This window comes from Trachurus trachurus (genome assembly GCF_905171665.1).
Source record: "Trachurus trachurus genome assembly, chromosome: 15".
Lineage (NCBI taxonomy): Eukaryota > Metazoa > Chordata > Actinopteri > Carangiformes > Carangidae > Trachurus > Trachurus trachurus.
Genome location: NC_139906.1, coordinates 30,905,910 through 30,932,683, shown reverse-complemented (window position 1 = coordinate 30,932,683; position 26,774 = coordinate 30,905,910). Strand labels below are relative to the sequence as shown.

The window sequence follows — 26,774 nt, the reverse complement described above, 5'->3', positions numbered from 1 at the left end:
CATTCACTGGCAGTTCTTTTATTATAGATTTCAGCCTATATCATCTGTTCTTTCTGTATTTCCTCTCTTCCAGTTGACAGCGGCACAGGGCCAACATTTGCTACTGTTAAACAGCCATGACTCCTGATCCGCAGGCCGGGGGTTATTTCCAGCATTCGAGCCACACAGCTGTGAGGGGCAGGGGAACAGTCTGTCTCTATTGGTGGAGGGGGGGAAAGTTTAGCTCAACTTAGCAACAGCAGAGCTAAGGTCACTGAGGACAACACAGATGACAGTCAGGAACAGAGGCAACAGACAGAAGGCTGCCTCTCACTCTGTCTGTTGTCTAGGTACTGTGTGCTTCACATTTTTTTATATTAACATACCTAAAACTTAATATTGCAGCTCATTACTCACTAATGTTTTTTTAGACTAAAGGTTGTTTGTAAAATAATGTAGGCTATTACAATCAATAAGTAATACTGTTGGGTGAATAATTAAAATTGAGTGACTTATGAGCATAATCCAAAGAAAGCACTCCTATAATAGCCTAATGGGCTTTTAACATAGAAGATCACCCAGCCTGACCCAGAATGCAATTTACATTTAAGATTTTGACTCATCTGTTAGTCTTTTATTGCCCTTTGTCACTTTTGGGATTCCATAGAGACACACTTCATTTATTATATTGAATTGTTATTATTAGTGCCACAGCTGGCTATGAAACAGCTGTAGAGGTCAGTGCTTCTTATCATTCATCCTCCTACTCCTACAGTTTTGAGAAGATCCACGGCAAATTATCCAAATGTGTGACTCAATCGGGATCAGTTTGTTATTACTTTTCTTGACAAAATACAAATTTCTGGCAAGTCTCATTTGTTAAAGCAGAAGTAAGCGATCCGGTGGTTTTGGCTAACTTCTTGTCAGCCGATGGAGTTAGCAGTCCCCGCCCTCGTCCCTACGTCACCACATTCACGCGCATCCCTTGGCTGCACACACAGAGAGGACCGCCCCTTTATGCCGTTCTCTCTCCTCATTGGATAAAGGTTGTAGGATACAAGGAAAGTTTTCTCCTCGGCTTACAGCAGAGCAGAGTGACTGACAGACCCGTGTTTCAGACCAAACACTCTATAGAAGTGATTGCTGTCGGAAGATAGAACTATTTAAGACTTATATTAACACAAACATTCTGCTTACTACTGCTTTAATGGTTTTCCATATTTTGATCAGTTATCAACTAAGATTGTAATGGGTGTGGCTAGAGTGACATCATCAACTAGAGTGGAATAAATGGTCTGAAATTCATTCACTTTACAAACTGCTTCAGGCTGCAAATTATACTCTGCACTTGATTTTTTACACAGTTGAAGACAAACGTATCATCTTTCACACCCTGTGTTCAAAAAAGCAAAGAGACATAGAGAATTTGAACTATGAGCCTCTGAGTGAGGCCAGTCCCAACCCATTAACTCTTGCTCTGATTTCCCGAATAAAAGCAGAAGTGCCTGTATATATTTGTATAAACAGTTCTCACGGCATAAGGCATAAAGCATAAGGCATAATGGAACAACGGCCTAAGTGCAAAAGGCATGCGGCATGAATGATGGAGAAGACAAAATAAATGCCAGTAAGAACAAAACCGTGTGTGTGTCGTGACGAGAGCTACAAAGACATTAAAATCATTCAAATATCACATCTTATAATAACAATAGCCTAATAAAAATCTTACTTATAGGCTACAGCATTGCGCATATTCATACAGCGCTAGGCACAGCGCGGGAATCTAACCATTCACACACATTCGTACACCCAATAGACACATCGGGTCTCAAACATCGGGTGTCAAACATGCGGCCCGCGGGCCAAAACCGGCCGCCAGAGGGTTCAAACACGGGATGAATTTACCAGATATAAAAAATTACATATGAGACAGAAGAGGCATTGTGTTGTAAAAATTGCATGTATTTTTCTCAAAAAATGTCAGGTTGGTCATAATATGTTTTGTAAAAGGATCAGAAGGAAGTTCATTAATGTAAACATCTTAATAATGCGCTTCTTTGCACGAAAATCAAGAGAAAAGTTTAGAGTTCTTATTATTTATAGGATATTATGCTATTATTTTACCAGGCCGGCCCACTTGAGAACAAATTGCACTTAATGTGGCCCCTGAAGTTTGACACCTGTGTATTTCATACATAAAGCTGCTTAACACTAAGGTAAATCATAGATCAATCAAAGGTGAATCAAAGAAAGTAGGTAAATTGTAGCCTATTACTGACACTCATTTTCTACTCTTGTCTACAACTTCAGCCTTATACAATAGCTTTATTGTGGTGCCATCTCGTGGCCAAATTCTAGAGGTGCAACATGAGTGGTTGTGGCTCATCTATTGGCCGTGGTGTGCACAGTCAGTAACAGTTCAAATATGAGCTTCCTGCTTTGTTTAAATGACCACGATGACACGAGCCATGCCCACCTGTCTGTCACTGCTGTTTTTAACACGTCAACCAATGAGGCTATAATAGAAAGACGGTGAGAAGGAGGAGCGAGCAGCAGTGGCTCCCCCCTGGGCGGGACAGAGCGCTGGCCATGGTGCTGACATCCCTCCGCCTGTAGGTACTTGTTTGAGATCCTATGTCAGATGGAGAATTTAGAGGATACACAAAGTGATAAATAAGAAAATTTTATTGCTCCAAGACCCAGGCACTGATGAATATGAAGTTATGGATGTTATCAGCTGAAAATAAGTTACATTTGTCATTTGTCTCAAGGTGCAATTTCTTTTAAAACTATGAACATAATAATGTAGGACGGTGATGCTTCTATAACGCACAGAGAGTATATGGGGCACATGATGACAGAGAGGGAACTCTCGTCCTTCTTATTCTTCTGGTGACTTAGATGATGCAGAAAGGATGGAGAGAAATAAAATAGGATGACGTTAGGGAACCATTTCTGTTCCGGTCTTTTAACGATCTGCTTTTTATTCAGCAGGGTGATATGTGCCACATTCCCAGAGAGCCTGGCAATCTCTCCTGCTCTTGCATCATTTTGCTCAGAGTATAAAGTGCTGCCATTTGTGCGCATGTTCCACAGCGCTTTTTGTGTCGTCGCTCCCTCTCCATTGGCTCTCCGTGCGCTCTGCGTTCAGACCTCACACCGGACCAGCCTTCACGCAGCAGCAGAGTGCGTGCGCCTAACGTGTGAGTGTGTGTGCATCTAACCCACGCTGCCTGCTGCAACCGCACTGAGCTTCCCACGCTGCAACCCAAGAGAGGGAAAGACAAGATGGACAAAAAGAGTGAGATCAACGGGCACGCCATGCCCAGCTCGGCCTCCACCGACAGGATCCTGGAGAAAGCCGCGCAGAAGAGCTTCTTGGAGAAGCTGATGGAGTTTCTGAGGAAGAACCTCCTGGTGATCATGACGGTGTCCGGGGTGCTGGTGGGCGTAGGGCTCGGCATGATGGTCCGCAACATGAACCTGACCAAAGCGCAGATGACCTACTTCGCCTTCCCGGGGGAAATGCTGCTGCGGATGCTGAAGATGATCATCCTGCCCCTGGTGGTCTGCAGCCTGGTCTCCGGCGCCGCCAGCCTGGACACGCGCTCCCTGGGCAAGCTGGGGGGCATCGCGGTCGCATACTTTCTGGTGACCACACTGATCGCCTCTGGGATCGGGGTGGCCCTGGCTTTCATCATCAAACCGGGAGTGGGCGCGGGGGGTCTCAACTCCAACAACCTGGGACTGGAGAGTGTCAGCAGCAACAAGGAGACCGCGGACTCCTTTCTGGATCTGGCCAGGTACCGAGGCAACACTCCACCCACCTGTAACAGGCTCACACACCTAACACTGATATGTGGTCAATAAGAAGCAGGGCGACACATCACCACCACACGTCATCTTGCTTCAGGCGCATCGGTGACTCTGGTTACACACACGAGTGAGCGGGTCGACGCGTGGAGAGACACGACGCTTGCGCGCACAAGCACACACACACACTAAGATATTGGCGGGCGTAGTAAACTCAGCACGTGTGGTGTTACACTGATAGTATTTAAAGAAACAGTTTTTTTGTGACCACCATGCCACACACATGTCAATGATGAGCAAATTAAACTATCAGTGTCGTTTATTAGGACATAGTCACTTTTTTCTGGGTGTAATCAATGATATTATACATAATATAGGCTACATTAGTCTCCCCTTTAGTTTGCAGAGAGTTAAGTAGCAGTGGAAAACGATTCCTATCTTATAACTCAGTAAAACGCTGACCATGAGAGTGTTGTGTAACTCAAACTGCCTTGATTAGCAATTCAATTTGAGGCTCCACAAACTGCACATGTCCACGTTCCCATCAAGAGATTAAGTGCACTGCACACAGGCTCTGCTGCATTCACACAGTTCTATTCTGTTGCAGGAATGATCACTCCATCATTACAGACTCCTGCACAGCATCCTTTAGATATACCAGCAGGATCCGTTTACCTTTAACATGAAGTAAACTTCTCCCTTTGTGTAAGATGCATCTTTAACCAAAGGTGGGAAGTAGCCAACTACAATTGCTTAAGTATTTTAAACAAATACAGCTCATAAAAAGGGAAGAATAAGATTGTGCAAATGTGCAGCTAAAGTAAACCTGCTATATGAAAGCTGAATAGACAATAAAGCTCTGCAAGAAGGTAGCCAGAGGAACACACCTCCATGACCCATTACAGTTTTGTGTTTGTTGATGCTGAAGCAAAGTAGCTCCGACTCAACTCACTGCAACAGCCAGATGTTGCAAATTTGTCAATGCGTCACTCATATAAATCAAATGTACTTTGCTATTAAAAGGAAACACTGATACTTGGAGTACTACAAAAGTATTTCAACAAATACTAAAGTATCTAAAAAGTCTGTGCTTTTACATACAGCTGCTTAGAGCAGCTTTGTCATGCTTTTCTTCTTCTTGGGCCATCAGAAGAAAAGAGAAGCGAAGTGGTGGATTTTGTAGATGCGCATAAAGAGTTAGTGAAGTGTTTTTCTAGACACTTGGCAGTGAAAATAGTTTGAGTAAAGGTAAAAGCCACCTCAGCCTGTTGATAGCTGAATGCCTGCTGGCCCAGTGACCCATACAGTACAGGAGGACTCCTAAGAATAAGTTCCCACAGTGTGTGTAGGGGGGAGGGGCTGACAGCTGTTGAAAGAGTGGAGTGTATTTTGAGGAAGGGATAAGGGAATAAACCCCAGCAGCACAGTGCAGTCCAAACTGGACCCTGTCTGCTGCTGTCAGCCTTTCAGTCTTATCACGATAGCAGGTGGACAGTCTGCTTTTATTTCTCACTGTCACACCGTAGAGTCACTCTCTATTTTTGTACTGGGAGAGACCAGCTGCTTAAAACAGGAGGGAGGATTAGACCAGTACAGGACTGAAAACCCATACTGTCTCTTCCTTTTTAGTCCTCTGTTGCTACTTTTGGACTGAGGCCATGGAGTTTAGGGTAGATAGTCTATTGATGGACAGCATAATCATTAAATTATCAATAATGACTTTAAAGTGTTCAACTTTGGCAGATGACGTTCAGTGACGTTCAGATCAAAATATTCTTACAATCAGTTGCTCCTTCGCTGTGTGAGGGGTTGGTAGTCGAACCTCGATGGTTTCTTTTTCCACTCATCTGGATCTGAATCCCAGGTGTAACACATTCAAGAGTGTTGTGGTTTCTTTCTTGTGTTTGTCCTGTTTTATTGTTAAATTCCCTGTGTCCTATCTTCCTGTGCTCGCCCTCCTGTGACTCATGTGTCACCTGTATGTGATTGCTCCACCTGTGTCTCGTTTCCTTGTGTATTTCTACCTCAGTGTTTTCCCATTGCCCTTGGTTACTTCATCTTTCTCAGTGTTGCCTGTGTGTTCCTGCCAGCGTGTTTGTTCTGTCCTCATAAGTCAATAAATCTTTTCTTTGTTGTTTCACATGTTTCCTGAGTCTGAATTTTAGGTCTTTCTAAAAGCCCCCAGTGATAGTTCAACATTTTGGCGAATTGGCCCATTGCCATAATCCCTATATAGGAGTAGGCTCGTTACCTTTAATTGTCGTACCCGGTTATTTTTAAAAACAGAGACATTAACCATCATTTGCACCCTCCATTTAGACGCAAACGGAGAATTCGCCCCTGAAAACAATGCTTTTTAAAAACTCTGTGTGGAGATTTTGGAAAACTCAGTTTGCACGTTTGCATGTAAACAGAGAGAAACAAAGATTTGGGTAGCTGACGTCAGACCCTGACGTCTAACCGTAACCAAAGACGGTAGAGTAGTTATATTTGCCATGTACCGTAACCACATTATATAACATAATAAAATAAATAAATAATAATAATAAAATTTAATGCAGACTGATGTGTTCATTGTAAAACATTTACTTATTTTTGTAAATGTAGTGATTTCTGTACATACAGAGCCCTGAGGCAGCGCTGCTCTTTTGTCCAATAACGTTATCATGAAGCTTCACTTTTCATTCAAACAAACTAATGCTACTGCCACAATTGTTAGATTTCATCAATGAGACCAACATTTATCTTCTAAAAATAATTTAACCAGCCGGTGGTAAACCTCTAAAAACCTGCGGGTAAGTTAAATAGCGATCATTTTGTCCCCCGGGAGGACGACAGAGGCTGGCCGGCCGAGCAGCATTGCAGAGCGGCTGCTGTCTCTGTGATGTCCCAGTCGTTGCTCCACAGGTGGAGCTTCACTTCTCCGAAAAAAAAAGCTTCATCTCTCAGAGAAGCTTCGGAGCAAACTTCTAAACAGCCGTTATCTGGATAAACTGGCCGTATATTTGGCATCAAAACAGTTACTTTCTCGCATGAAAAAATATTAAAACTTGGGCAAGTGACGTTGTTGTTGTTGTTGCTGTTGCTGTTGCTATCAGGTTGCTATGCGGGATCATGTGCGGGATTCTGGTTGGCTAACGTGGGCTTGAGCTTCTCGCTATACTGCCACCTACAGGTTTGGCATGCTCTTGACGGCATATATACACGGGTCAGTGTAAACGAAAACTTTTCAGAAAATGGACTGGTGTGCACGCAGTTTTTTTTGTAAACGGAGAGGGTGAAATGTCCGTTTAATAGCCGGGCACGTGTAAACGTAGCCTAAGAACAGCGGAGCAGAGCCGCGAGCTGCTCAGAGCTACATTACGGAGGCTCATGGGATTTCTTGGTTTCCCTCATCAAGCTCATCAAATACACAATCCAACAACTCCAGAATGCTCTGGTGGACAAGTTGTGACCTGCACATTCACCACGCTATGAGATAATAACAGAACGTTACCAGACAGAGTTGTTTTTGAGGCAAATGCAGAGACTGCTTGTCGAAAAACTGCCCCTGACAGGACACGCATTGCGGTTTTGCATGAATTTACCTTTTTTGGAGTTGTTGGATTGTGTATTTGATGAGGGAAACCAAGAAATCCCATTAGCCTCCGTAGTGTGGCTCTGAGCAGCTCACGGCTCTGCTCCGCCGTTCTAAAGCTAGCTTGCACTGACAATTAAAGGCAATGAGCCAATTTGCCAAATGTTGAACTATCCTAGTCCACTAACTGGTCCAGGCTGAACTATCTAGACTTTTAAATGAAGCAAGATTAGATGATGTGTTCTGCTGGTTTTGCCAATCCCTTAAAGAAGCTGAAACTAGGTGGTTGGTTGGTTTGCCATGATGGTTTATGTACCAGGATATAAACATGTTTGGTGTAGGAGGTTGCTTGGTTGCATCACCTTTTGATGTCAAAGTTGAATTCACATTACTCTGATCAACCTCCAAATTAAACAACACAGTTTACACCACAAATAAGCATGTTCTGACTTGATGTCTATCAACAGAACAACATCACTGCTCTGCAAATTTGTCTTACAAGACACTGATTTAAGTTCAGAGATCAGGATGAGACTGTTGAACCAAGGGCAGACAGATGATGCAGAGGAAAACAGATTTTCATGAAGGGCAAAGATAGCCCAAGTTGACTCATTGTGAAGAGAGTTGCTGGAGAGAGTTACAGGTTTCTATCTGGCAGAAACTGAGTTTCACTTTCTTAAAACTGTTTCCACTCCTTAGAATAGAAACAGACATAATTATTTATCCAGAGTGCAAACCTACACATTTTGCGTAAAAAGAGATATTGTGATGTTCAATTATGTATTTCCCATCACTGAGTATGCAAACCCTTTTTAAAGTACTTATAAGTATGAGAGTTAAGCCCGTGCATATTCTCATTTGTCCAGGTCATAGTATCTTGAAGGAGTTTAAATCAAAAGCAACTGGACTGACAACTGGACTGACCCTGGTCAGATGCTACATGAACTGATGAAGCCTCTTGGATGAGAGGTGAAACGTCTTCCCAGACAAATAACCAAGTCCAGTTGCTTTCGATTTAAACTCCTTTGAGAAAGTATGAGAGTTAGATTGAAACAAAACTTGAGTCATGCTTGAGCTCACTTTAAAACAAAAATTATGAAAAAAGAGAGGGAAGCACCAGCTGTTATATCACATGTACCTATTTCTGCATTGGGTGAATCATTACTATTTGCTGTTGTGCAATAAACTGACCCACAACATAAAAAAGCCAAAAGTCAGTAAAAGCAATGGACCCTTCCAGACCACATTAGCTTAGTAAACCTGATTTCTAAATTCTGGAAATCAAGTTGTTATGTAACAGAGATTTAAAAATCAGACAAAAGAAAGGAGGCAGTGGGGCTCTTGGGAGCCTCTGTGGATAAAGTATGCCAGTTCTCAGCTCTGGTTTCCCTGGGTTAATCCAGATTCTCACCTCGGTCATGTGATGGCAGGAAACCTGACCACCCTGACGGAGAGGAGAAGGGTAGAAGAAACACTTTGTGGCAGCAAGAATTTCACCAAACAACCACATTTCTTAGCAGCATTAAGACAGACAAGAGATGACACCATGGCTACCTGCCAGTGTGGCCAGTGGAGCTAATGTATTTAACAGCTGAAGCAGCACTTGGCTCTGGACTCATGGCAGAGTTGATGGGGGTCAAGGGGTTATTGGCTGAATTGCTTGGCTGGGGTCTGGCCATGGGAATAAATGTGAGCAAAGTCTGTATTCCTTTGCACAATACAGTGTGACCCCAGAGGATGAAGTTACAACAAACACACCCCGATACATGGAACAGGCCTACAGGCTTCCAGTAATCCCTGTGTGCTTTACTTACAGTGGTGAAAATAAACTCAGCATGGTGCCTACACACACTGTCGAGGAAAAGGTTTTTGAATGGGTTTATGATAATATATATAAGCTGAATATTATCATGGTGTAACTCTCAAAATGGCCATTAAGTCAATTTAACACTGACCCCTATTAAAGGTCCAGTGTGTAATATTTGTCAAGGTTTATTGGCAAAATCTGAATATACTACCAATGAATATATTTGTATAATTGTGTAATCGCTATAAAATAAAATCTGTTTGGTTTTCATAGCCTTATAATTCTTCTTTTATATATACATATATCAAGGGTCTTGCTAAAGCTGCGTTCACACCGGACCTTTTGTTTTTCGAACGAGCGATGAGTTTACATGTTAAGTCAATGCAAACGAGCGATTGAGCGTTTAATCGCCCAGGCGAAAAAACGCTGGGACTCGGAGCGACAGCGACGGAGCGTTTTATCGCTCTGTCGCTCGAGATGAGAAATCCCAACTCTCCGGCCGTCAGTCACTCGTCGCTCAGCGTTGATTGGCTGCCGTAATCCCGGTGGTGCCGGTGTAAACAGAGACACATGGCAGTGGGCATGACGTCATCAAAGCGAAAATGTGTCGGAGTAGAGCCGCTGCTCCTCCACATCGAGAGGAGCCAGCTGAGGTGGCTCGAGCACCTGTATAGGATGCCCCCTGGACGCCTCCCTCGTGAGGTGTTCCGGGCATGTCCCACCGGGAGGAGGCCCTGAGGAAGACCCAGGACACGCTGGAGTGACTACGTCACTCGGCTGGCCTGGGAACGCCTTGGGGTCCCCCCGGAAGAGCTGGAGGAAGTGTCCGGGGAGAGGGAAGTCTGGGGATCCCTGCTCCGACTGCTGACCCCGCGACCTGACTCCGGGTAAGCGGATGAAAATGGATGGATGGATGGATATATAGATATAGATATAGTCCTCCCCTCTGTACAGGACATTTACACCATCAGGACTGCCCGCAACATCGTCAAGGACATACACACCCACAGCACTAACAGTTTTTTTCCCATAAGCCATTAAACTCCTGAACTGACCAACTCCAACCACATTGTCCATGCAGCCTCACACATTCACCGACATTCACTGACTGTTCCAACATGCACCTCGGCAACAATGCTCAATTAAGGAGTGTGATTTTTTGTTTTTTTAGTTCAATGTCTTTTTAGTCTATTCTATTTATTTCGTATCCCATTTTACTTATGTATTTTTTGTAATGTGAAGAGAGGCAACTCCAAGTAAGAATTTTTTAACATCTGTGTACAGTATATGACAACAAACATCTTGAATCTTGAATATGTTATGCAGAATAATCTAAGGATTCCAGTGCAAACTGGTCTGATTCATCAATCTCCTGGTGGCTTTGATGCATATTAATATTCACTCTACAACCATAAACCATAAGTTACTTAACCATGAATCACACAGTTACCTGTTTTTCCTCAGTGGATGTGAGGGTCTAAGGACAGAGGATGTTGTTATGATGCTATGTAAAGCCCTTTGAGACAAACTGTTTGTAAAAATGGGCTATACAAATAAAATTGCCGTGCCTTGCATTGCCCGTGTGAGGTGAGGACGACTCGCCAGAATCCACTTAGCTGTCAATGTGGAACTGGTTTACACATAATCAAATAGTGGTAATGCATTAAACCTACTCTTCACTTCCATGAAGCAGTTACTCCTCATTACATGTCGTTTTAAGAAGGAACTTGTTTTTGTATAGGAAATAATTAATCAGGGCACGTAGCCTACAGACTGAACTGTTTTTGTTTACGCCTGGTGACTGAGATTCTGTCACGTTCAAAGTGCACATTGGGAAATCAGCACTTTATTTACTGTTTTGTACAAATGACTTACATTGACAAACAGCAAGCAAACTGCTGCAAAATAAAGGGTTGGGTTTACAAGTATACTGTTTTTTTGATTGTATGACACCACAGACAGCAGGGACGCCCCCATACCAACAGCTCATATGTGAATTTAATCTTTTTGTTTAATTTCTTGGAGGTTTTCTGAAAAAAAGATGTCTCATTGTGACAATGAAAGAAAAGTGAAGTGTAAATGAACACAGGGAAACCCCCAGGAATATAATCCTGGTAAAGACTTTGCTGATTTGCTTTAATAGAAGATGAAGCAGACGGGAGATCAGGGCCTGAGCTGCTGCACTGTCAGGGGAATTTTAACTTTATGGAGGACCCTGGGAAAAGAGCCAAAGTGCAGAGTTGTGTGATGACAAACAAATCCTGTGAACAATTTACTGTTCAGATGGGTTCACCACATGTTTTCAAAGACTACAGAAAGACCTCTGGTACTCAGCTGTTGTTTTACCCCAATTTTGAATATGACCAGCATCTGTGGTGGATTATATGACATCAATCAGAGCAACATGTCTTTAGAAGAACTCTGTGGATCTGATCTGTTTCACTCTTTCTCTTCACAGGAATCTGTTCCCTGCAAACCTGGTGGCTGCTGCCTTCCGCTCTGTGAGTGCCAGCTCCTCACTTCTGTCCAGACCCCATCACTGCTATCTGTCTGTTGTTTTTTTTCTCCACCACCTGTGTCTGTCTGCTGTGTGTTGTTCATCAGAATTTATTTCACCGACGGGGCGGACGCTGCTCCGTGTTCGTTTTCTGGCCGGAGCCCTGAGAGCCTTTTAATGAGGAAATGTTCAGAATAGAGACCGGCTGCACTCCGCTGCTCGCCCCAATGCCTCTCTTCCTTGTCCCTCACCAGCCGTTACCATGGCGAGACCATTCCATTCCAGCGAGCCTAGCAACCCACCTCGCCTGGCTGCTTTTTGAACATGGCCCGCTCCGCTTCCTAGAATTATGAAGGCCTGTTAAGGCTAAAATAAGGAACCAGGAAAGTTCAATATTTGGGGATGTGCGGACACAAAATGGCTATGCACACACACACACACACACACACACACACACACACACAAAGATAATATGCACTTACTTCCACTCACAAGACACACACACACTTGTGTCAGAGTAAATGCAGTTTCAAAGTGCACTCAGTTCAATGAGTTCAATATCCACCCCCTCCATGTAGCCTATACAGTGGTAGAGCCCCTGTGGAAAGTGTCCAAGTGTGGATTAAACCAAGAAAGCAAAAGAAAAGGGGAGACTTACACATAATGACAAGCAGCTAGATGTTCAAACAAATGTCTACAGGCTGTTTTAAAGTCCAAACAGGTCTGTGTAGATGTGTCATATATATCCTATGGGCTGTTTAAGGAAAAGCAGAGAGGGAGGGAGGGACACAGCGTTGCTGCAGTGCTCCTTGTCTCCTTAAACACTGAGACCGTCTGAAGATCTGGCCCCAGCTCCCTGCACATGCTGATTTGCAGGAGCAATGGAAAGACATAAGTGGGTTTTCCACCAGTTTCAGCCCAAACGTTGAAAAACCACTCTCTAAAATCTTTGTGCATCTAGTAAGATTCACTCTGTATGCTCTACAAAATGTTCTCAAAAGGCAAAGGCAAAAGCTTAGCACAAAACCTGGAAGCAGCACATCAAATGAATATGAGCTGCTCTATAAAGCTCAGTGAGCAGTTCATTGTACAGACTGTAACAACTCTTTCTGGTAACATTCTGTTATTATCTCATAGCGTGGTGAATGTGCAGGTCACAACTTGTCCACCAGAGCGTTTTGGAGTTGTTGGATTGTGTATTTGATGAGTTTGATGAAGGAAACCAAGAAATCCCATGAGCCTCCGTAGCGTAGCTCTGAGCAGCTCACGGCTCTGCTCCACCGTTCTAAAAAGAGCTTGCAAAGACAATTAAAGGTAACAAATCTACTCATAAAACTATAGGGATTATGGCAATGGGCCAATTTGCCTATTACTACCTTTAACCACTTCTTGGTAAAACAAAGAAGTGCTCACCATCAAGACAAAGTTACACCATGTTACCTTCCTCTCCAAGTGCACTGCATCCACCACATCTCATCTTATCTTTGATTCTGTGACCTGATCCGAAGCTTCACCTATATGACCTTGCTCCACATTTTATTGTTGTTTTATCTTTACCAAATATTCCTACAGTATTTGAGGGTCACAGTTTGAATAAGTGAATGTGTGTCAGATATTTGACTGTGAGTCCCTGAAACACTAGTTCTGGTTTAGCTGCTGCAGAACAAAGAGAGATGAGGGCTCCTGTCTGAAGGATGTCATGTTGACACAATTATTCTCCTTATCTTGTTGTCACTCTCACTGTCTGGTGCTTAAACTCTGAAGCAGCGAGACACTTCGTCTTTTTACCATCCTCACATATACAGTCATGACATCATCATCTGATCTGACTGGTAATTTACTCAGTAATAACAATAGCAATAAATATGTCATCTATATGACATTATTAACCAGGGATGTGATTGGACAAGGACAAAAAAGCAGGAAATTATACGTACCCATAGTGCGACATGGCAACAGTGCAGCCATTACACACAATGACATAATTTTGACATTTTATATGAAAAGTATATACGCAAACAGAAAACAATTAATTTAAGGATAAAAAAACCTCAAAAACAGCATGTCAAACAATAGGTGCAGATATTATTACAGTGTGTGTGTGTGTGTGTGTGTCGTGAACATCACACACACACAACATAATCGGTGAGGCCGGGCTTTTTTTTTTGGGGCCAGGACCGGACAGTGAATTAACGCTCGTCGTAAATGTAAACACACTAACGTCAGTGCGTCACGCCGCTCCAACAAACACTATCGCAGCAAAAAAAGAGAAAAAAAACTCCAGCGGCTACGTCTTTTTGTTACGTTACTGCTCCGTGGTCGGGTCAATATCAACACCTATGGCTGTGTGGGTTTAATGGTGGGTAATGTCCTACCCCCCTCCAAAGAAAAAGCGGATTTGCATGATTTACGAGGGTTGCATTTTCATGTCTGTTAACTCCTCCCACTGCCTCAAAATGAATATAAAAGGATTAATCTGTCTCATAAATTCAAGATCAGAATCTTATTAAATATGAAATACTATGAGAGTGTTTTCATATTTTATGACATAATTATAAGATAATAGACAAAAAGATAATAGCCTACCTGAAGGTCTTGACATTTTCTCTTAGATGAATGCATTGTGCTTCTGTGGTTTCCTGCTTCATGCTAAGCTAACAGGCTACTAGCTCCAGCTCTGTACTAAATCTGATCTTCTCATTTCACTCAGGGTCAAACTCATTAAACCTCGTCCACGTGCGCATGTGTCCCAGTTCTGATTTTTCTTGATCATCTGTGGTAAATTGCATGGACCCCCTGTTTTTTTTATCACCTGGAATCCATTGTTGTCACGTTGTCAAAAGTTGGAGATGTTCATGAGCAGATCCTCGAGTCCTGGAGTCCAGCCAGCATGGACACTCATGGACTCAATGACTGATCTGAATCCATTACATTGTATTAACAGGCACAAACGGATAACTGAGACACACTCTTCTTTACATCCAGTCCGAATTAACAGTCTCTTGAACTTTATCTTCCTCTGTTGCAAAATGAACACGGATGCAGAACAAAAACTCATTCACTTGAATGTTGACATTGTAGCAACACATTTCAGTACTGGGATGCACTAAACACACAAAATGAACTAAAACAAGTTTTCGCCCCTCTTTGTTTTAGTATGCTACCGACTACAAGATGGTCGCTGTGGGGAACAACACCAACGGGACCACCCTCTATCAGAAGGTAGGCTACGACCACCAACATCCATCGAGTATAGTCCCACATGTCACAACAACAACTAGATACACAGTCACACAAACACCTTTGAGAGGAGAGCTGCTCCTCAGTGTCCACATGAGTCAAACAGTCATCGCTGCCAGAATAATAATAATGCGAGTCACCCATGGGTGCAAATGTAACGGATGTGCACTCACTCCACCCATAAAGGACATGCTAACCAACTCGCCAAGAGGTTGACAACCGCTTGGCGAAGCGGTTAGCATCGTCGCCTGCTGTGCAGGAGACCAGGGTTCGAACCCCACCTTGGGCACGCCGTGAGAAACACAACGCAGAGGGCCAGATATGACATTGGCTACACAAACTGAACGATCACTATAGAGTGCCTAAGCGGAAGCAGGATGTAACGTCGTCATGGGACTTCGGAAAAAGTCTCCATGTAAGTGAACGGGAGTAAAAGTTTTATTTCGTGATCCGACTGAATTGTGTCATGAGAAAAAAATATGACCTCTACCTGTTTAAAACATCACGTTTCATGCCGAGAAATCAGCAGTTTATCGTAAAACGGCAACAGAAGAATGTATTTTGCGTGAAGACCGCTCTACGGACTACAGATCTGGTGTCCCACAAAAAATATGATAGAATTTTGCTGATTTCTCGGCATGTAACGTGATGTTTTAAACAGGTAGAGGTAATATTTTTTTCTCATGGCACAATTCAATCGGATCACGAAATAAAACTTTGACTCCCGTTCACTTACATGGAGACTTTTTCCGAGTTGAGGACCCATGGCGACCGTTACTTCCTGCTTCCGCTTATAGGCTCTCTATGTGACACTATAATGGATGACTTGTTCTAAGGAGAGTGGGTTAAGGTCCATGGGTAAAGAGGGACTTTGGTCATGTGAACTGTTTAGTTATTCATTATATATATATATATATATATATATATATATATATATATATATATATATATATATATATATATATATATATATATATATATATATATATAATAGTTAAAGCTATTCTTCTTTTAAATGACACCAAAAAACATGAGTAGAGTACTGCGTGTGCTCATTTAAGAAATTCTGATCATTTAATGACATTCAATCATGTCATTTAATATTTATATAGATTTTAGATATAGAATAATTGATCATCAAAAAAATCATTGCTAAACTAGAGAGGCATTGAAGGTCAGATGGAGGGGAAATAAGTACAAACATGTAAAGAGCAAACAGCATCAGCTGTTGATCTTAGGCCCCATCCACATGAATACGCGGCTTCACTGAATCCAATCTTTTTCTTAATCATTTTGAAAAAAATCTCCGTAAACACGGCATCGTTTCCAGAAATATCTGCGTCCACACGGATCCACTGAAAACGACCCAAAACGCTGTAGTACATCCTCCAGGCCTGTGTGGAGCGTGTGGGGCGCTGTAGCGCTGCCACACACAAACACTTAAGACAGAGAAGAAGACGGGAAATCCTCCGCTTTATTCAAACTCAAACATGGGATTAAATGTTGACAGGGAGTTGTGTCAGAGTAAATATGACCATCAGTGATGATTAGCAAAATTGTGAGAAAAACACGCACATCAGGTAGGCCCAGTTGGGATGGGTGCTGGATAAAGGAGGAATAAATGAAATAAAGAAAAAATCCGCACACCATAGGAGCTCCCTTCAGAGGATTTAATAGCGTGACGTTTCGAGCAACAATGCTCTTTTTCAAACTTCTGTGATCAGTGATGATTAAACAGGCGCGATTCAGCCACAGCGTCTGAGCGACCTGACGGGGGTTGGCCGCTGTTGTTGTTACGTCCACAGACTGTGTAGCTGCTGCAGCGGTGTGTGTGTGTGTGTCTCAGGTTACAGGTAGAGCGCTGGGGGGTATGACATCATCGTTTCAGAGCTGGGCCCCATCCACACTTTTGTTTACATCCAGTGCTTATCACCAAACGACACTTTAGGTTTATTCAATACAGTTATCTCATGTCAATCATGTCATCCTCCCAGGATTTTCAAAGATTTATCCAACAACAACAGTCTTGGGTTAAGGGCTGAGGCAGGTCCATCCACTATTACCTATTCTGCTTAACCATGAGGGGTCATGGGGGCCTGGAGCCAATCTAACACAGGACACCAGTCCATCACAGTGTTCACATATAGGAACAATGCTCACACTCACATTCACAGCTACAGGTATGGGCAATTTAGAGTCACCAGTCAACCTAATGCACATTGTCTTTAGACAGTGGGAAGAAGCTGGAGAACCTGAGAACATGGAAACACCAGTGAAAAACCTGAACATCAAGAATATAGAAAGATAACTGGAAAGCAAGAGAGGACTGAGGGAGGAGAAGAGAAGAAGAAACCAGGGAAACTCAACAACCACATCAACAGAAATCTAAACATAGCATCTGTCCAACAAGGTTTTGGATGATAGTCCTCCATATACACTTATTGAGACATGTTAAGTTCGTACTTCATACAGTTATGTAATTAGTTTGAAACATGCTCACACATTTTGTTTAAAGGTATGTCAGCAATTATAGATGAATCACGCTTTCTACAGACAATGACTTTATGAAAACAGGGATGAACTTTGCTCTACATTAACTTATCATTCCTCATTGCGAGGGCTTGGAGCCAGAGGGGCGAAAGTGGCATTTTGGGCGGATATGAGTTCTATATATCAAAACAAAGATCTCGATGAGCTCTATCCAATTATGCCAATCTGAGATCAAACTGTATTGAATAAAGCAACAAAACAACAAAGACCTAACACAAAAGTGTGAGTAATGTTTGGAGCCCTGAAAAAACATGTAAATACATGTTTGTTCAGAGCCAGAAGGGTGTAAGTTGGTGCCCTTAAACAGCATTCAAAATGGCTGAGAAAACTTGTCTGAGGCAGAAAAGAGTTTGATGAATATTATGAAACAAAGTGATGAATCCTATATTGAAGAAGTTGAAGATGAGTCAGAGTTGTTTTTTAATGTATGTCCTCACAAGAGTGATGACAGTAGGACAGAATCATGCCTTGAGAGACTTTACTGGGGTCATCCCTATATGTTCCCCGGCTCCTATGTAGCTGTTTTGTATGCTGGGGAACATAGGACCCTTTTTTTTAGAAAAAGGGTCCTATGTTCCCCGCTGTTCCCCAATAGGACCAGGGCAACATGCCATTTTTGGTCCCATACCTGCAGTGGAGTTGTGACTTTGCAGATTTTTGCCTATTTTTGAGTGAGAAGTTGAGTTGTGACTTTGAGTGGGAAGTGTAATTGTCCCATTGGTTGGGTTTAGGCAATGAAGAAAGGAGTTGGTTAAGTTTAGTAAAAGACCAGGTAGAGGCTAGACAGGCCAGATACGTAGAGAGAGTCCATCGACCGGCAACAGCAGGAGCCTTTTAAAATAATTAATGAATGAGTTAAATGAAAATGAAAGTGTTATTCAAGTGTTAATTATTCAATCAATTCAATGCATTATAGGCCCAATATGTCCATAGAAGACTTGGAAATGTTTGGTGCCAAAAACATTTTAAAATGTTTTAGAACATGTTAATATGTGTGTTACATGTGTTAATATGCCATACGTTTATTAAATACTCATTCATCTTAGTATGTCTGTGGTTGCAATGTTGTGGTTTAAGGTTAATGAAGACAGTTGATTGAAGTGTGGATAAAATGTTGTTTTGTCTCTCCTGTTAAGTTTGTCAAAAGCCACTCACGCCCCTCTGGCTCCAGGCCCTCGATCGGTAGCTGGTTTATAACCTGGGTTAAAAGGGTTTGACACTTGTCTACAGTTCACCTACAAGTTCACACTGACATTCAGATCAGTGTATACAGTCTGTCAAACTCTCCTCTGTTATTTTGTGTCATGAACTCTCAGTCGGTCACATGTCATCCTGACCCTGTGATGAAGATGATGTGTTGATCTGAACAGGAAACAAACACAGGCTGGCACAGGGCCGGGTGCTGATTCCCCAGATCACCCGTGTCCTCATTACAGAGTGATGACTTTGTTAGTTTGTCAGGAGAGACAGAGGTAGAGAAAGAGATGGATGTCACCGTTGTAGACTTTAGGCTACAGCAGCCTGTTTTAAATATTCTCTGCCGCCCTGCATTCAAATCATACTACTAGAACTACTAAAGAACCACGTAAGAACAGATACTGTGAAACATCAGTTAAATGTATTTAGATCAGCCACTGATCTAATTTTCTAAATTTCGAGGAAACAGTAATAATCTTCTAAATCCTCATACTTTTCCCCAGTGACCATAGTTTGTACTGACTGACCCAATATAAGGGAGCAGTTGGGGGATCTGGTCCTGGCTTTAGTCCATGGTATTTGTCTGTCATGGGTCATGGTGGACAGTCCCCTGAGTGCCAGGGGATGAAGCTGGTGGAGCTGTGGGAGAGCTCAGGACAATGGCAGAGGATTGAGCTCAGGATTTGTCCTTGTCCTTACTCATTACCCATCATCCAGTTCACTGAATCCTTCAACTACTCCCAGACCTGTGCACCCACACATGCACACTCTGTAGCAAGAGGTGTCATATAAACTACTACAGAATATATTAGCACTGAGCTACTGTTTAACGAGCTCACATCTCCTTAATGAAAGGATGAGGTCCAGGTCCAAGCTGTTGAGAAAACCAGACTACCACTCGTCAATACACGTGCTTATCCGTGCGGGTGGTGGACCAACTCATGTTTTAGTCCATCAGTCCACTGCTCTGGTTATTTCACAACTAGTAGCAGGAAGTTTGCATGAAGGCCTGTGTGAACTTGAACAATCTGCAGAACTGTTGGCTGGATAGTGCAGATGTGCATTGGTCTTAGATGATGTTGTAATGGTTTTGGTCATACTGTAGTTTCCCATCTCCTCTCAGGCTTCTAGGCCTCTGTCTGTCTGACAAGTCAGTGAACCAACCAGATAAAAGGAGGTTCAGAGGGTCTTTTCTGATTAGCTGAATGGGTTATCAAAAATAGAGCAGATTTCAGGTAAAAGTCTTTTTCCCAAGGCTGGATGGTGGGTCCAGGTGGATAGGACTAAGGTTGGTGACTGTTTTGTTGTAACATCACAAAGTAGCAGGAAGTCCTGATGGTTCATTTTAAGGCTCAGTCTCTGAATACAGGTTGTGTACATTTCACTTTGGACTGATGCTTTGATAATTTTACAGTATTAATACAGAACCTAGACCTACTTCATGACCAAAGAACATGAATGTCTACATGTATCAGGTATGGGACCTTTAATTTGCAGATCCTTTAAGAACAAATTACAATCCGATGAGCTAATGCTTAACATATACACACTCCCAGCTTGGATGATAAAACATGCTGCATCAGTGCATTCACACTCTTTTCCACTAAGTGTCTGCCTAGTCTCATGCAGTGTGCCTCTGCTCTGTGTGTTTAGGTTCCTGTTGGTACAGAAACAGATGGCATGAACATCCTGGGTCTGGTTTTATTTGCCATGGTGTTCGGTGTGGCGCTGAGAAAGCTGGGGGACGAGGGAGAGGAACTCATCCGCTTCTTTAATGCTTTCAATGAGGCCACCATGGTGCTGGTGTCCTGGATCATGTGGTGGGTACAGTGTTGGTAATACGGTGTGGTAATACTCAAGAATTGTAAATGTTCATATAACAATATGCATTTTGTGGTGTCCCTCAGGTATATCCCCTTCGGCATCATGTTCCTGGTGGGCAGTAAGATTGTGGAGATGGAGGACGTGGTTCTTCTGGTCACTAGTCTGGGAAAATACATCTTTGCTTCAATCCTGGGCCACATTATCCACGGTGGCATCGTCCTGCCTCTCATCTACTTCGGCTTCACGCGCAAGAACCCCTTCAGTTTCCTCTCAGGCCTCATCACGCCCTTCACCACCGCCTTCGCCACCTGCTCCAGGTACATAGTCACATCACAGGAACTTGTACCATTGGTACATCCAGTCAGTGCCCCTGACCAAAGGCACTGGCTCATAATCTGGAGTTGGTCCCCGGGCGCTGCACCGTGGCTGCCCACTGCTCCTCAGGGATGGGTTAAATGCAGAGAAAGAATTTCACTGTACTAGCTGTATATGTGACAAATAAAGTACCTTTACAGTAAGTAGCATTGCACCAAAAAATGAGTAAAGCTTTAACTTTGGATTTACTCTTGAACACATTCAAGTTCTAATAGGTCTATTGTGTCTATTAGTGGCCTCAGTGATTTTTGTTGTAGCATGTCTGTTAAGACAAATTTAACAATTTGAGCACTAGTCTGATGTTTGTTTAATATGTGTGATTTACTGAATAATGCTCTGAAAGGCCTTAGTGGGGATTTGTCGATTTTGTTTTGTTTTGTTTTAAGATTTCAAGACTCTGAGTACAAGGTAATGAGTTAAAATAAAGTATGGTCACAATTAGAAACATTTCAACATACATTTCTGTGAATTAATTTGATTTGATTTTACTAGATTTTAATGATGCTGTCATCATATTTCATCAATATTTACTGTACACATGTTCTGAAATACAAACAACTTGCATTTATAGTCTCTACCCTGTAATTCAGGTACTGTAGATATTATTCTGAAGTTCTGCTTTGAAACTATTGTTGAATATTGGTCCCGGCCGACTATTAATCTAATGCTGATTTAAGCATTAATTTTAAATGAATGTCACATATTGTTGACGAAGAGGCAATACATTCATTTAGTTTTACACTGTATCTTCATACATTGTCTCTCTCTCTCTCTATCACTCATCAGTTCGGCGACTCTTCCGTCTATGATCAAGTGTGTTGAGGAGAATAATGGTGTAGACAAACGCATCAGCCGCTTCATCCTTCCCATCGGAGCCACAGTCAACATGGATGGGGCGGCCATTTTCCAGTGCATCGCTGCAGTCTTCATCGCTCAGCTCAACAACGCAGAGCTGAACGCCGGACAGATCTTCACCATCCTGTGAGTCCTGGGGATGATAAAAAACTTTCCTCCTCTTTTCTGTTGCTTCTTACATCACTGGAATAAGTGTTTTATTTATTATCATCTCCAGGGTGACAGCCACAGCCTCCAGTGTCGGCGCAGCAGGCATCCCAGCCGGCGGCATCATCACCATCGCCATCATCCTGGAGGCCATCGGCCTGCCAACCAATGACCTGTCCCTCATGCTGGCTGTCGACTGGATTGTGTGAGTAAAGCCTGTGAACCCAGTGACTCTCATATTAGAAAACACTCAAAGCTACACCTGATCACGTACACAAGGCTAGATCTGGGTTTCCTATGAGAGGTCAACAAGCAGGGAGTTAAAAAAAACTGTTTAAAAGCAGTCTGCTGTAATTTCCCCCAAGCTCAGCTGTTTTGTAGTGACAAAGCAAATATACGTAACGTAGGGTGAAACAGGAACATGCTGAAATACATGCTCTTCATAACAAAGGTTACAGGCTGGCTGCACAAAGGTCTGGCTCTTCTCCTGCATGAGGATCTTCTGAGTTTTGAAGATAAGACCAGAGCTTTGTGCAACAGGAGTTACAATATATCAGTTTCACTGTCATTCCAAGTATTCACGGGTGATAAACAGGAGTCTGTGCAGGAAATAGTGCACATTTTACTTGAAGACTGTCATTGTAATTGATGTGGAGGTGAAATGATAGGGACGTGAATGTGAGTACTGATGAGCAAATAAAGATGAACTGTCATGGAAGCCATGTCCTCAGGCCAACGGTTCAGTCGACAGGTGCAAGAACTCCTTACAGTACCTGGTATCTGGGTTATTATGGTTATTTTTGAAGACCACAGAGGTTTTCTTCTTAGGTGTACATATGGTTTCATTAAAGGAACTATTGTTTTCTATCACAACCTACTGTTATACCTGTTTTTAATACTTTAATCACTTTTGAAGCCCCCCCCCCCCCGTTAAAAGGTCCAACCTTCCGGCAGCAGCAGCTTAAAGCCTGATACCAAAACAGTTTTGGTATCTGTAGAGCATTTTGTCCTTCATGACAAATGTAAGAGAGGTACATTTTTACATAACTCACTTCTTCAAATGTGAATAAGGCTGAAAGTTGTGTTGTGTGATTCAGTGGCTTGGAGACAAAATCAAGTTTCCTCTGAAAGACAGTAAAGTGTACCTCCACTTATATATTTAAATGTGAAAGATGATCACTTTTAGGACCAACACCAATTTTGACAATGTCATTTCATTTGACATGTTTTGCCGGTCTGACCGTTGCTGTCTTACTATTCACTCTGTGCGCAGTGATCGTACAACCACTGTGGTGAATGTAGAGGGTGATGCTCTGGGTGCCGGGATCCTCCACCACATCAACCAGCAGGAGATGAAGAAAGCGAAGGAGCAGCAGGAGGACGGGGAGCTGGTGGAGGTCCAGGTGGAGGCAGTGGCCAACGTCCAGGCGGAAGAGGAGACCTCGCCACTAGTCATGCACCCGACCAAAGCCTTAGCAGCAACGCCGGAAGCTATTGAGTCTGTCCTGTGAACTCAGCTAGACTTTTTTCCTTGCCGTGTGACCTTTTGACCTTTTGACATTTGCTGCTGATGGGACCCCATTCTCACTCAGTGTGTGCTCAGAAAAAAAACAAGGTCACTTATGGTGTCAGTTGTGAGGAAAACAAAGTGCCATAGTAACAGTCTGTCTAGAGCATTGATGCTCCACAGTGCACTCGCTGCTGTTATATTCAAATTAAGTCACTTGGGCTCATGTCTCAACCATTGGGTTTCCATCTGATTTCAGTGCAGATGGGGAAAAAATGGATTGGAATTAAAATTTAAAAAAATTGCGATTAACAGTGATGGAAACACACTGTGTAAGATTTCCTTAAAACATTCCCATAAATGTCATAGTTTGTTTGTGTCATGAACTGTTCGAGATTCCCACAGCCATACGTTTGTGTGTTAGAACATTATCAAGTGTTTTTTTGATTCAAGACAGCAAATACAACAACCAACATTAGCTATGGAACTATTTGCCAAAATCTGTCAACACTAACAAGCAATGGTCAAGTGCTTGTGAGTGTATGCCATGTCATTACATGTTTAGGAAACCTGTTCAGTCACTTCAACTCAGCTGATGGAAACAAAATCCTGTTTTTTAAATTAGTCAGAATAAAATATAGACTTTTGCTCCTAGGTTTAATAGTTGTCACAAGCCCACAAGACTTGTGTTTGCTGATCGTCAGCAGACAATGTCAATTATTAACCCTTCAAATAAAGGCTAAAGAATTTGGCCTATTTGTTGGGCAAGTGTCACGTAACCTGTTGATCCAGTGTCCCTAATCCCTACTGACCCAGATGGTCCAATATGGTAAAAAAAAAAAAAAAAATGTTTGAGGGCCATTTGAAATAGCACATTTAACATGGATCCATTGCCATTGTGCTCTAATGCTGTTTATCCCTGAGTAAACAGAGTGTCTGGTTATTTACATACCTGTGGTAGCCTGTAGCTCTCTCATGGAAAAATGACTTTATAATTGCCAGATTCAAACAGGTTAAGTTAAACATGTCACCTGCCTTTATTTCTTGGCTCATATCAGCATTTTGTAAGCAAGCTTTACAAGTATGCCTCTGGAGACTGTGTACAAAAAGGCTATCTGAGCTAGCTCTCAAAAGTTGAATTTATGCACCATAAGGTCTGAAAGTAGCTTGTTTGCTTTGAGTTTTGTTTGCTTGTTTCCTGGCTAAATCAGTGTTAACTTGCAGCTATCAGATAGAAATGGCTAATTCTCTTAGACTTTTTCTTAGTTTAGTTTTGCAAATTTTCCTATCAGGTGTTTTCAAGCTAACCTGATACTTGAGATAACTGGAAATTGTAACAAACTAAAAAGACACTAGATTTATTTATGATGAAAAAACAGCTCCCAGACAAAGCCCCAGTAGAAATTATCCTAATTTGTTCAGCCCTTTTGAGACAGCATGAATTCAACCTGCCATTCTTGCCCAAACATGGCTGCCAGAGGATGCCTTATAAGATACTGTAAAGACGAATCAAACATTAATTTGCCAGTACTGTAAACACTTGACATCATGAAAACACTCCAGTGTTCCATTCATTCAAGAACGTGTGTTTGATTCATGTAGTTCAGGATAGTTTGGTTTAAAAGATCCAGCAGATCCATGATAAATTCCCCCCAAACTCTAAGCTTCGTCAAACAAACACCAGACCACACCAAATAAAGAGTTCACATCGTACTATACACAATTAGTTTGTGAGTCCATCTTTTTATTTCAGAGGGTTTCTTTTCTCAGTGGGGTCTCAAAGAGCTGCACCATATCCATATTTATATATCATTAATATGTTGTATTAAGTGCATCCTATGCTATGTCAGTAACCAAGAATCTTACACCCAAAACCTCAAAATTATCAAAATTATTGGCCAAGTATCAGGGCAGAAATTAGCACAGTGGCTGATGACACTTGGTTACTGCCATTATCACAGTGTAGATACAGTAGCCTACTGCTCCAAATAAGTGATTGGATCTTTTCCTAAATGTAGGGACATACATCCTGCCATAGTTGATGTCCATACAATGTGGGAAATGGTTTGACATGAAATAAGCTGTGCCAAATTTCTAATGGTCTAGCAGGGAGTCTCCTTTCAGGATACTGGACTTGACTGACAGGATGAGCCTGTGCTGTCCTCTAGTGGTGATGGGTATTATTGTGAAAGTTCACAAGCAAAAATGTGAGGGCTTTTGAACCTCAGAGCTTTTGTGTCCATCCGAAGTGGTCATTAATTAATTAATTTTCAGCGGACCCTGCTGAATGGCGATATTTCCTATTTATTTGATCTATTATTTAACATTAATAGGGACTGACTAGTGATGCGACTGCTCCTTTGCTCAGTCTTAGCTATGATGTTATAGTGTATTTTAAAGTGAGGACCACTAAGAGGTGAAGGATCTTTATTTATGTGAAATGAGTTTCATTCATGTTGCTGTCACATTATGTCTGAGATGCTGGTTATGACGTAGTGGAGCTGCTTTAGTTTTGGATCATAGTGTGTACTGTATGTTCAAACTGTTTGCTTTAAAGATAAAAGTATGAACTAGTATGTCCGAAAATTTCTTACTCAACAGTACCATTTCAGATTTCAGATGACTTTTCTATGCTACCGACTGCTCTATTAACCTCAAGCTGAGTTTTATGACTAGGTTTTGTTGGTACAATCACATGGAATTACATGCAATGTGGTACATACCTTATATGAATATGTATACATATATTTGATATTAATTTATTGTAATTGTTTTAACTTTTGTATTATCTGTACTTTCTCCTTTTAACACTTTCTCTCAGTGTCAGAATTTATATTATGATAAACTTTTTTAATGAATTATTGTGAATAGCTCCTGATAACCACTTTAATTTCTATTGTGTTGTTTTTGTTTAAAAATACCTGCTACCTTGCCTGTGCCATGTCAGTGTCTAACACTTTACAGCTGTCTCTTTGCTGTTGGTCCTGCTGTCTGTCTACATTAAAAGTGATACAGTAAAGATTTTCATGCAACCAAAAAGAGAATTCTACTGTGTCCAACCCTTATTGCCAGCTCATAATGTTATTCAGCACTTCACATGGGGGACATTAACCAAAACTCTGACTGCATGCAGCTGAATTGAAAAAGGACAGTGTCATCTAATTGATTATCCTGCTGTGTGAGGGTGCACTGCCCTTTAAGGCTTTTGAAGAACCAGTCCACATGAATAAGTGATGGGGTAGTAATATTTTCATATACATAACACCCGAAAACATCAGTGTGGAATTGATAAGGCAAACAAAGCTTTTTTATTTTTTATTATTACCTCAAGACTTCTAGAAGTGAAAAACACTGAGACACTCAGAGTCCAGGGAATTCTTGAAACAAGATGGTGCGTTTGCATTGA

The 26,774-nt window shown here is 42.1% G+C and overlaps 1 protein-coding gene across 1 annotated transcript; it reads left to right on the top strand.

The window, feature by feature from the left end:
- Positions 1–2,939: 2,939 nt before the first annotated feature.
- slc1a4 (solute carrier family 1 member 4) lies at positions 2,940–24,789 on the top strand. The gene is made up of 8 exons (XM_083988493.1): positions 2,940–3,782; positions 11,635–11,677; positions 14,830–14,895; positions 20,314–20,480; positions 20,568–20,801; positions 21,646–21,840; positions 21,932–22,066; positions 23,135–24,789. Exons 1-8 carry the CDS (start codon positions 3,268–3,270, stop codon positions 23,370–23,372), a joined length of 1,593 nt encoding a protein of 530 aa, XP_083844619.1. The 5' UTR covers positions 2,940–3,267; the 3' UTR covers positions 23,373–24,789.
- Positions 24,790–26,774: the final 1,985 nt, after the last annotated feature.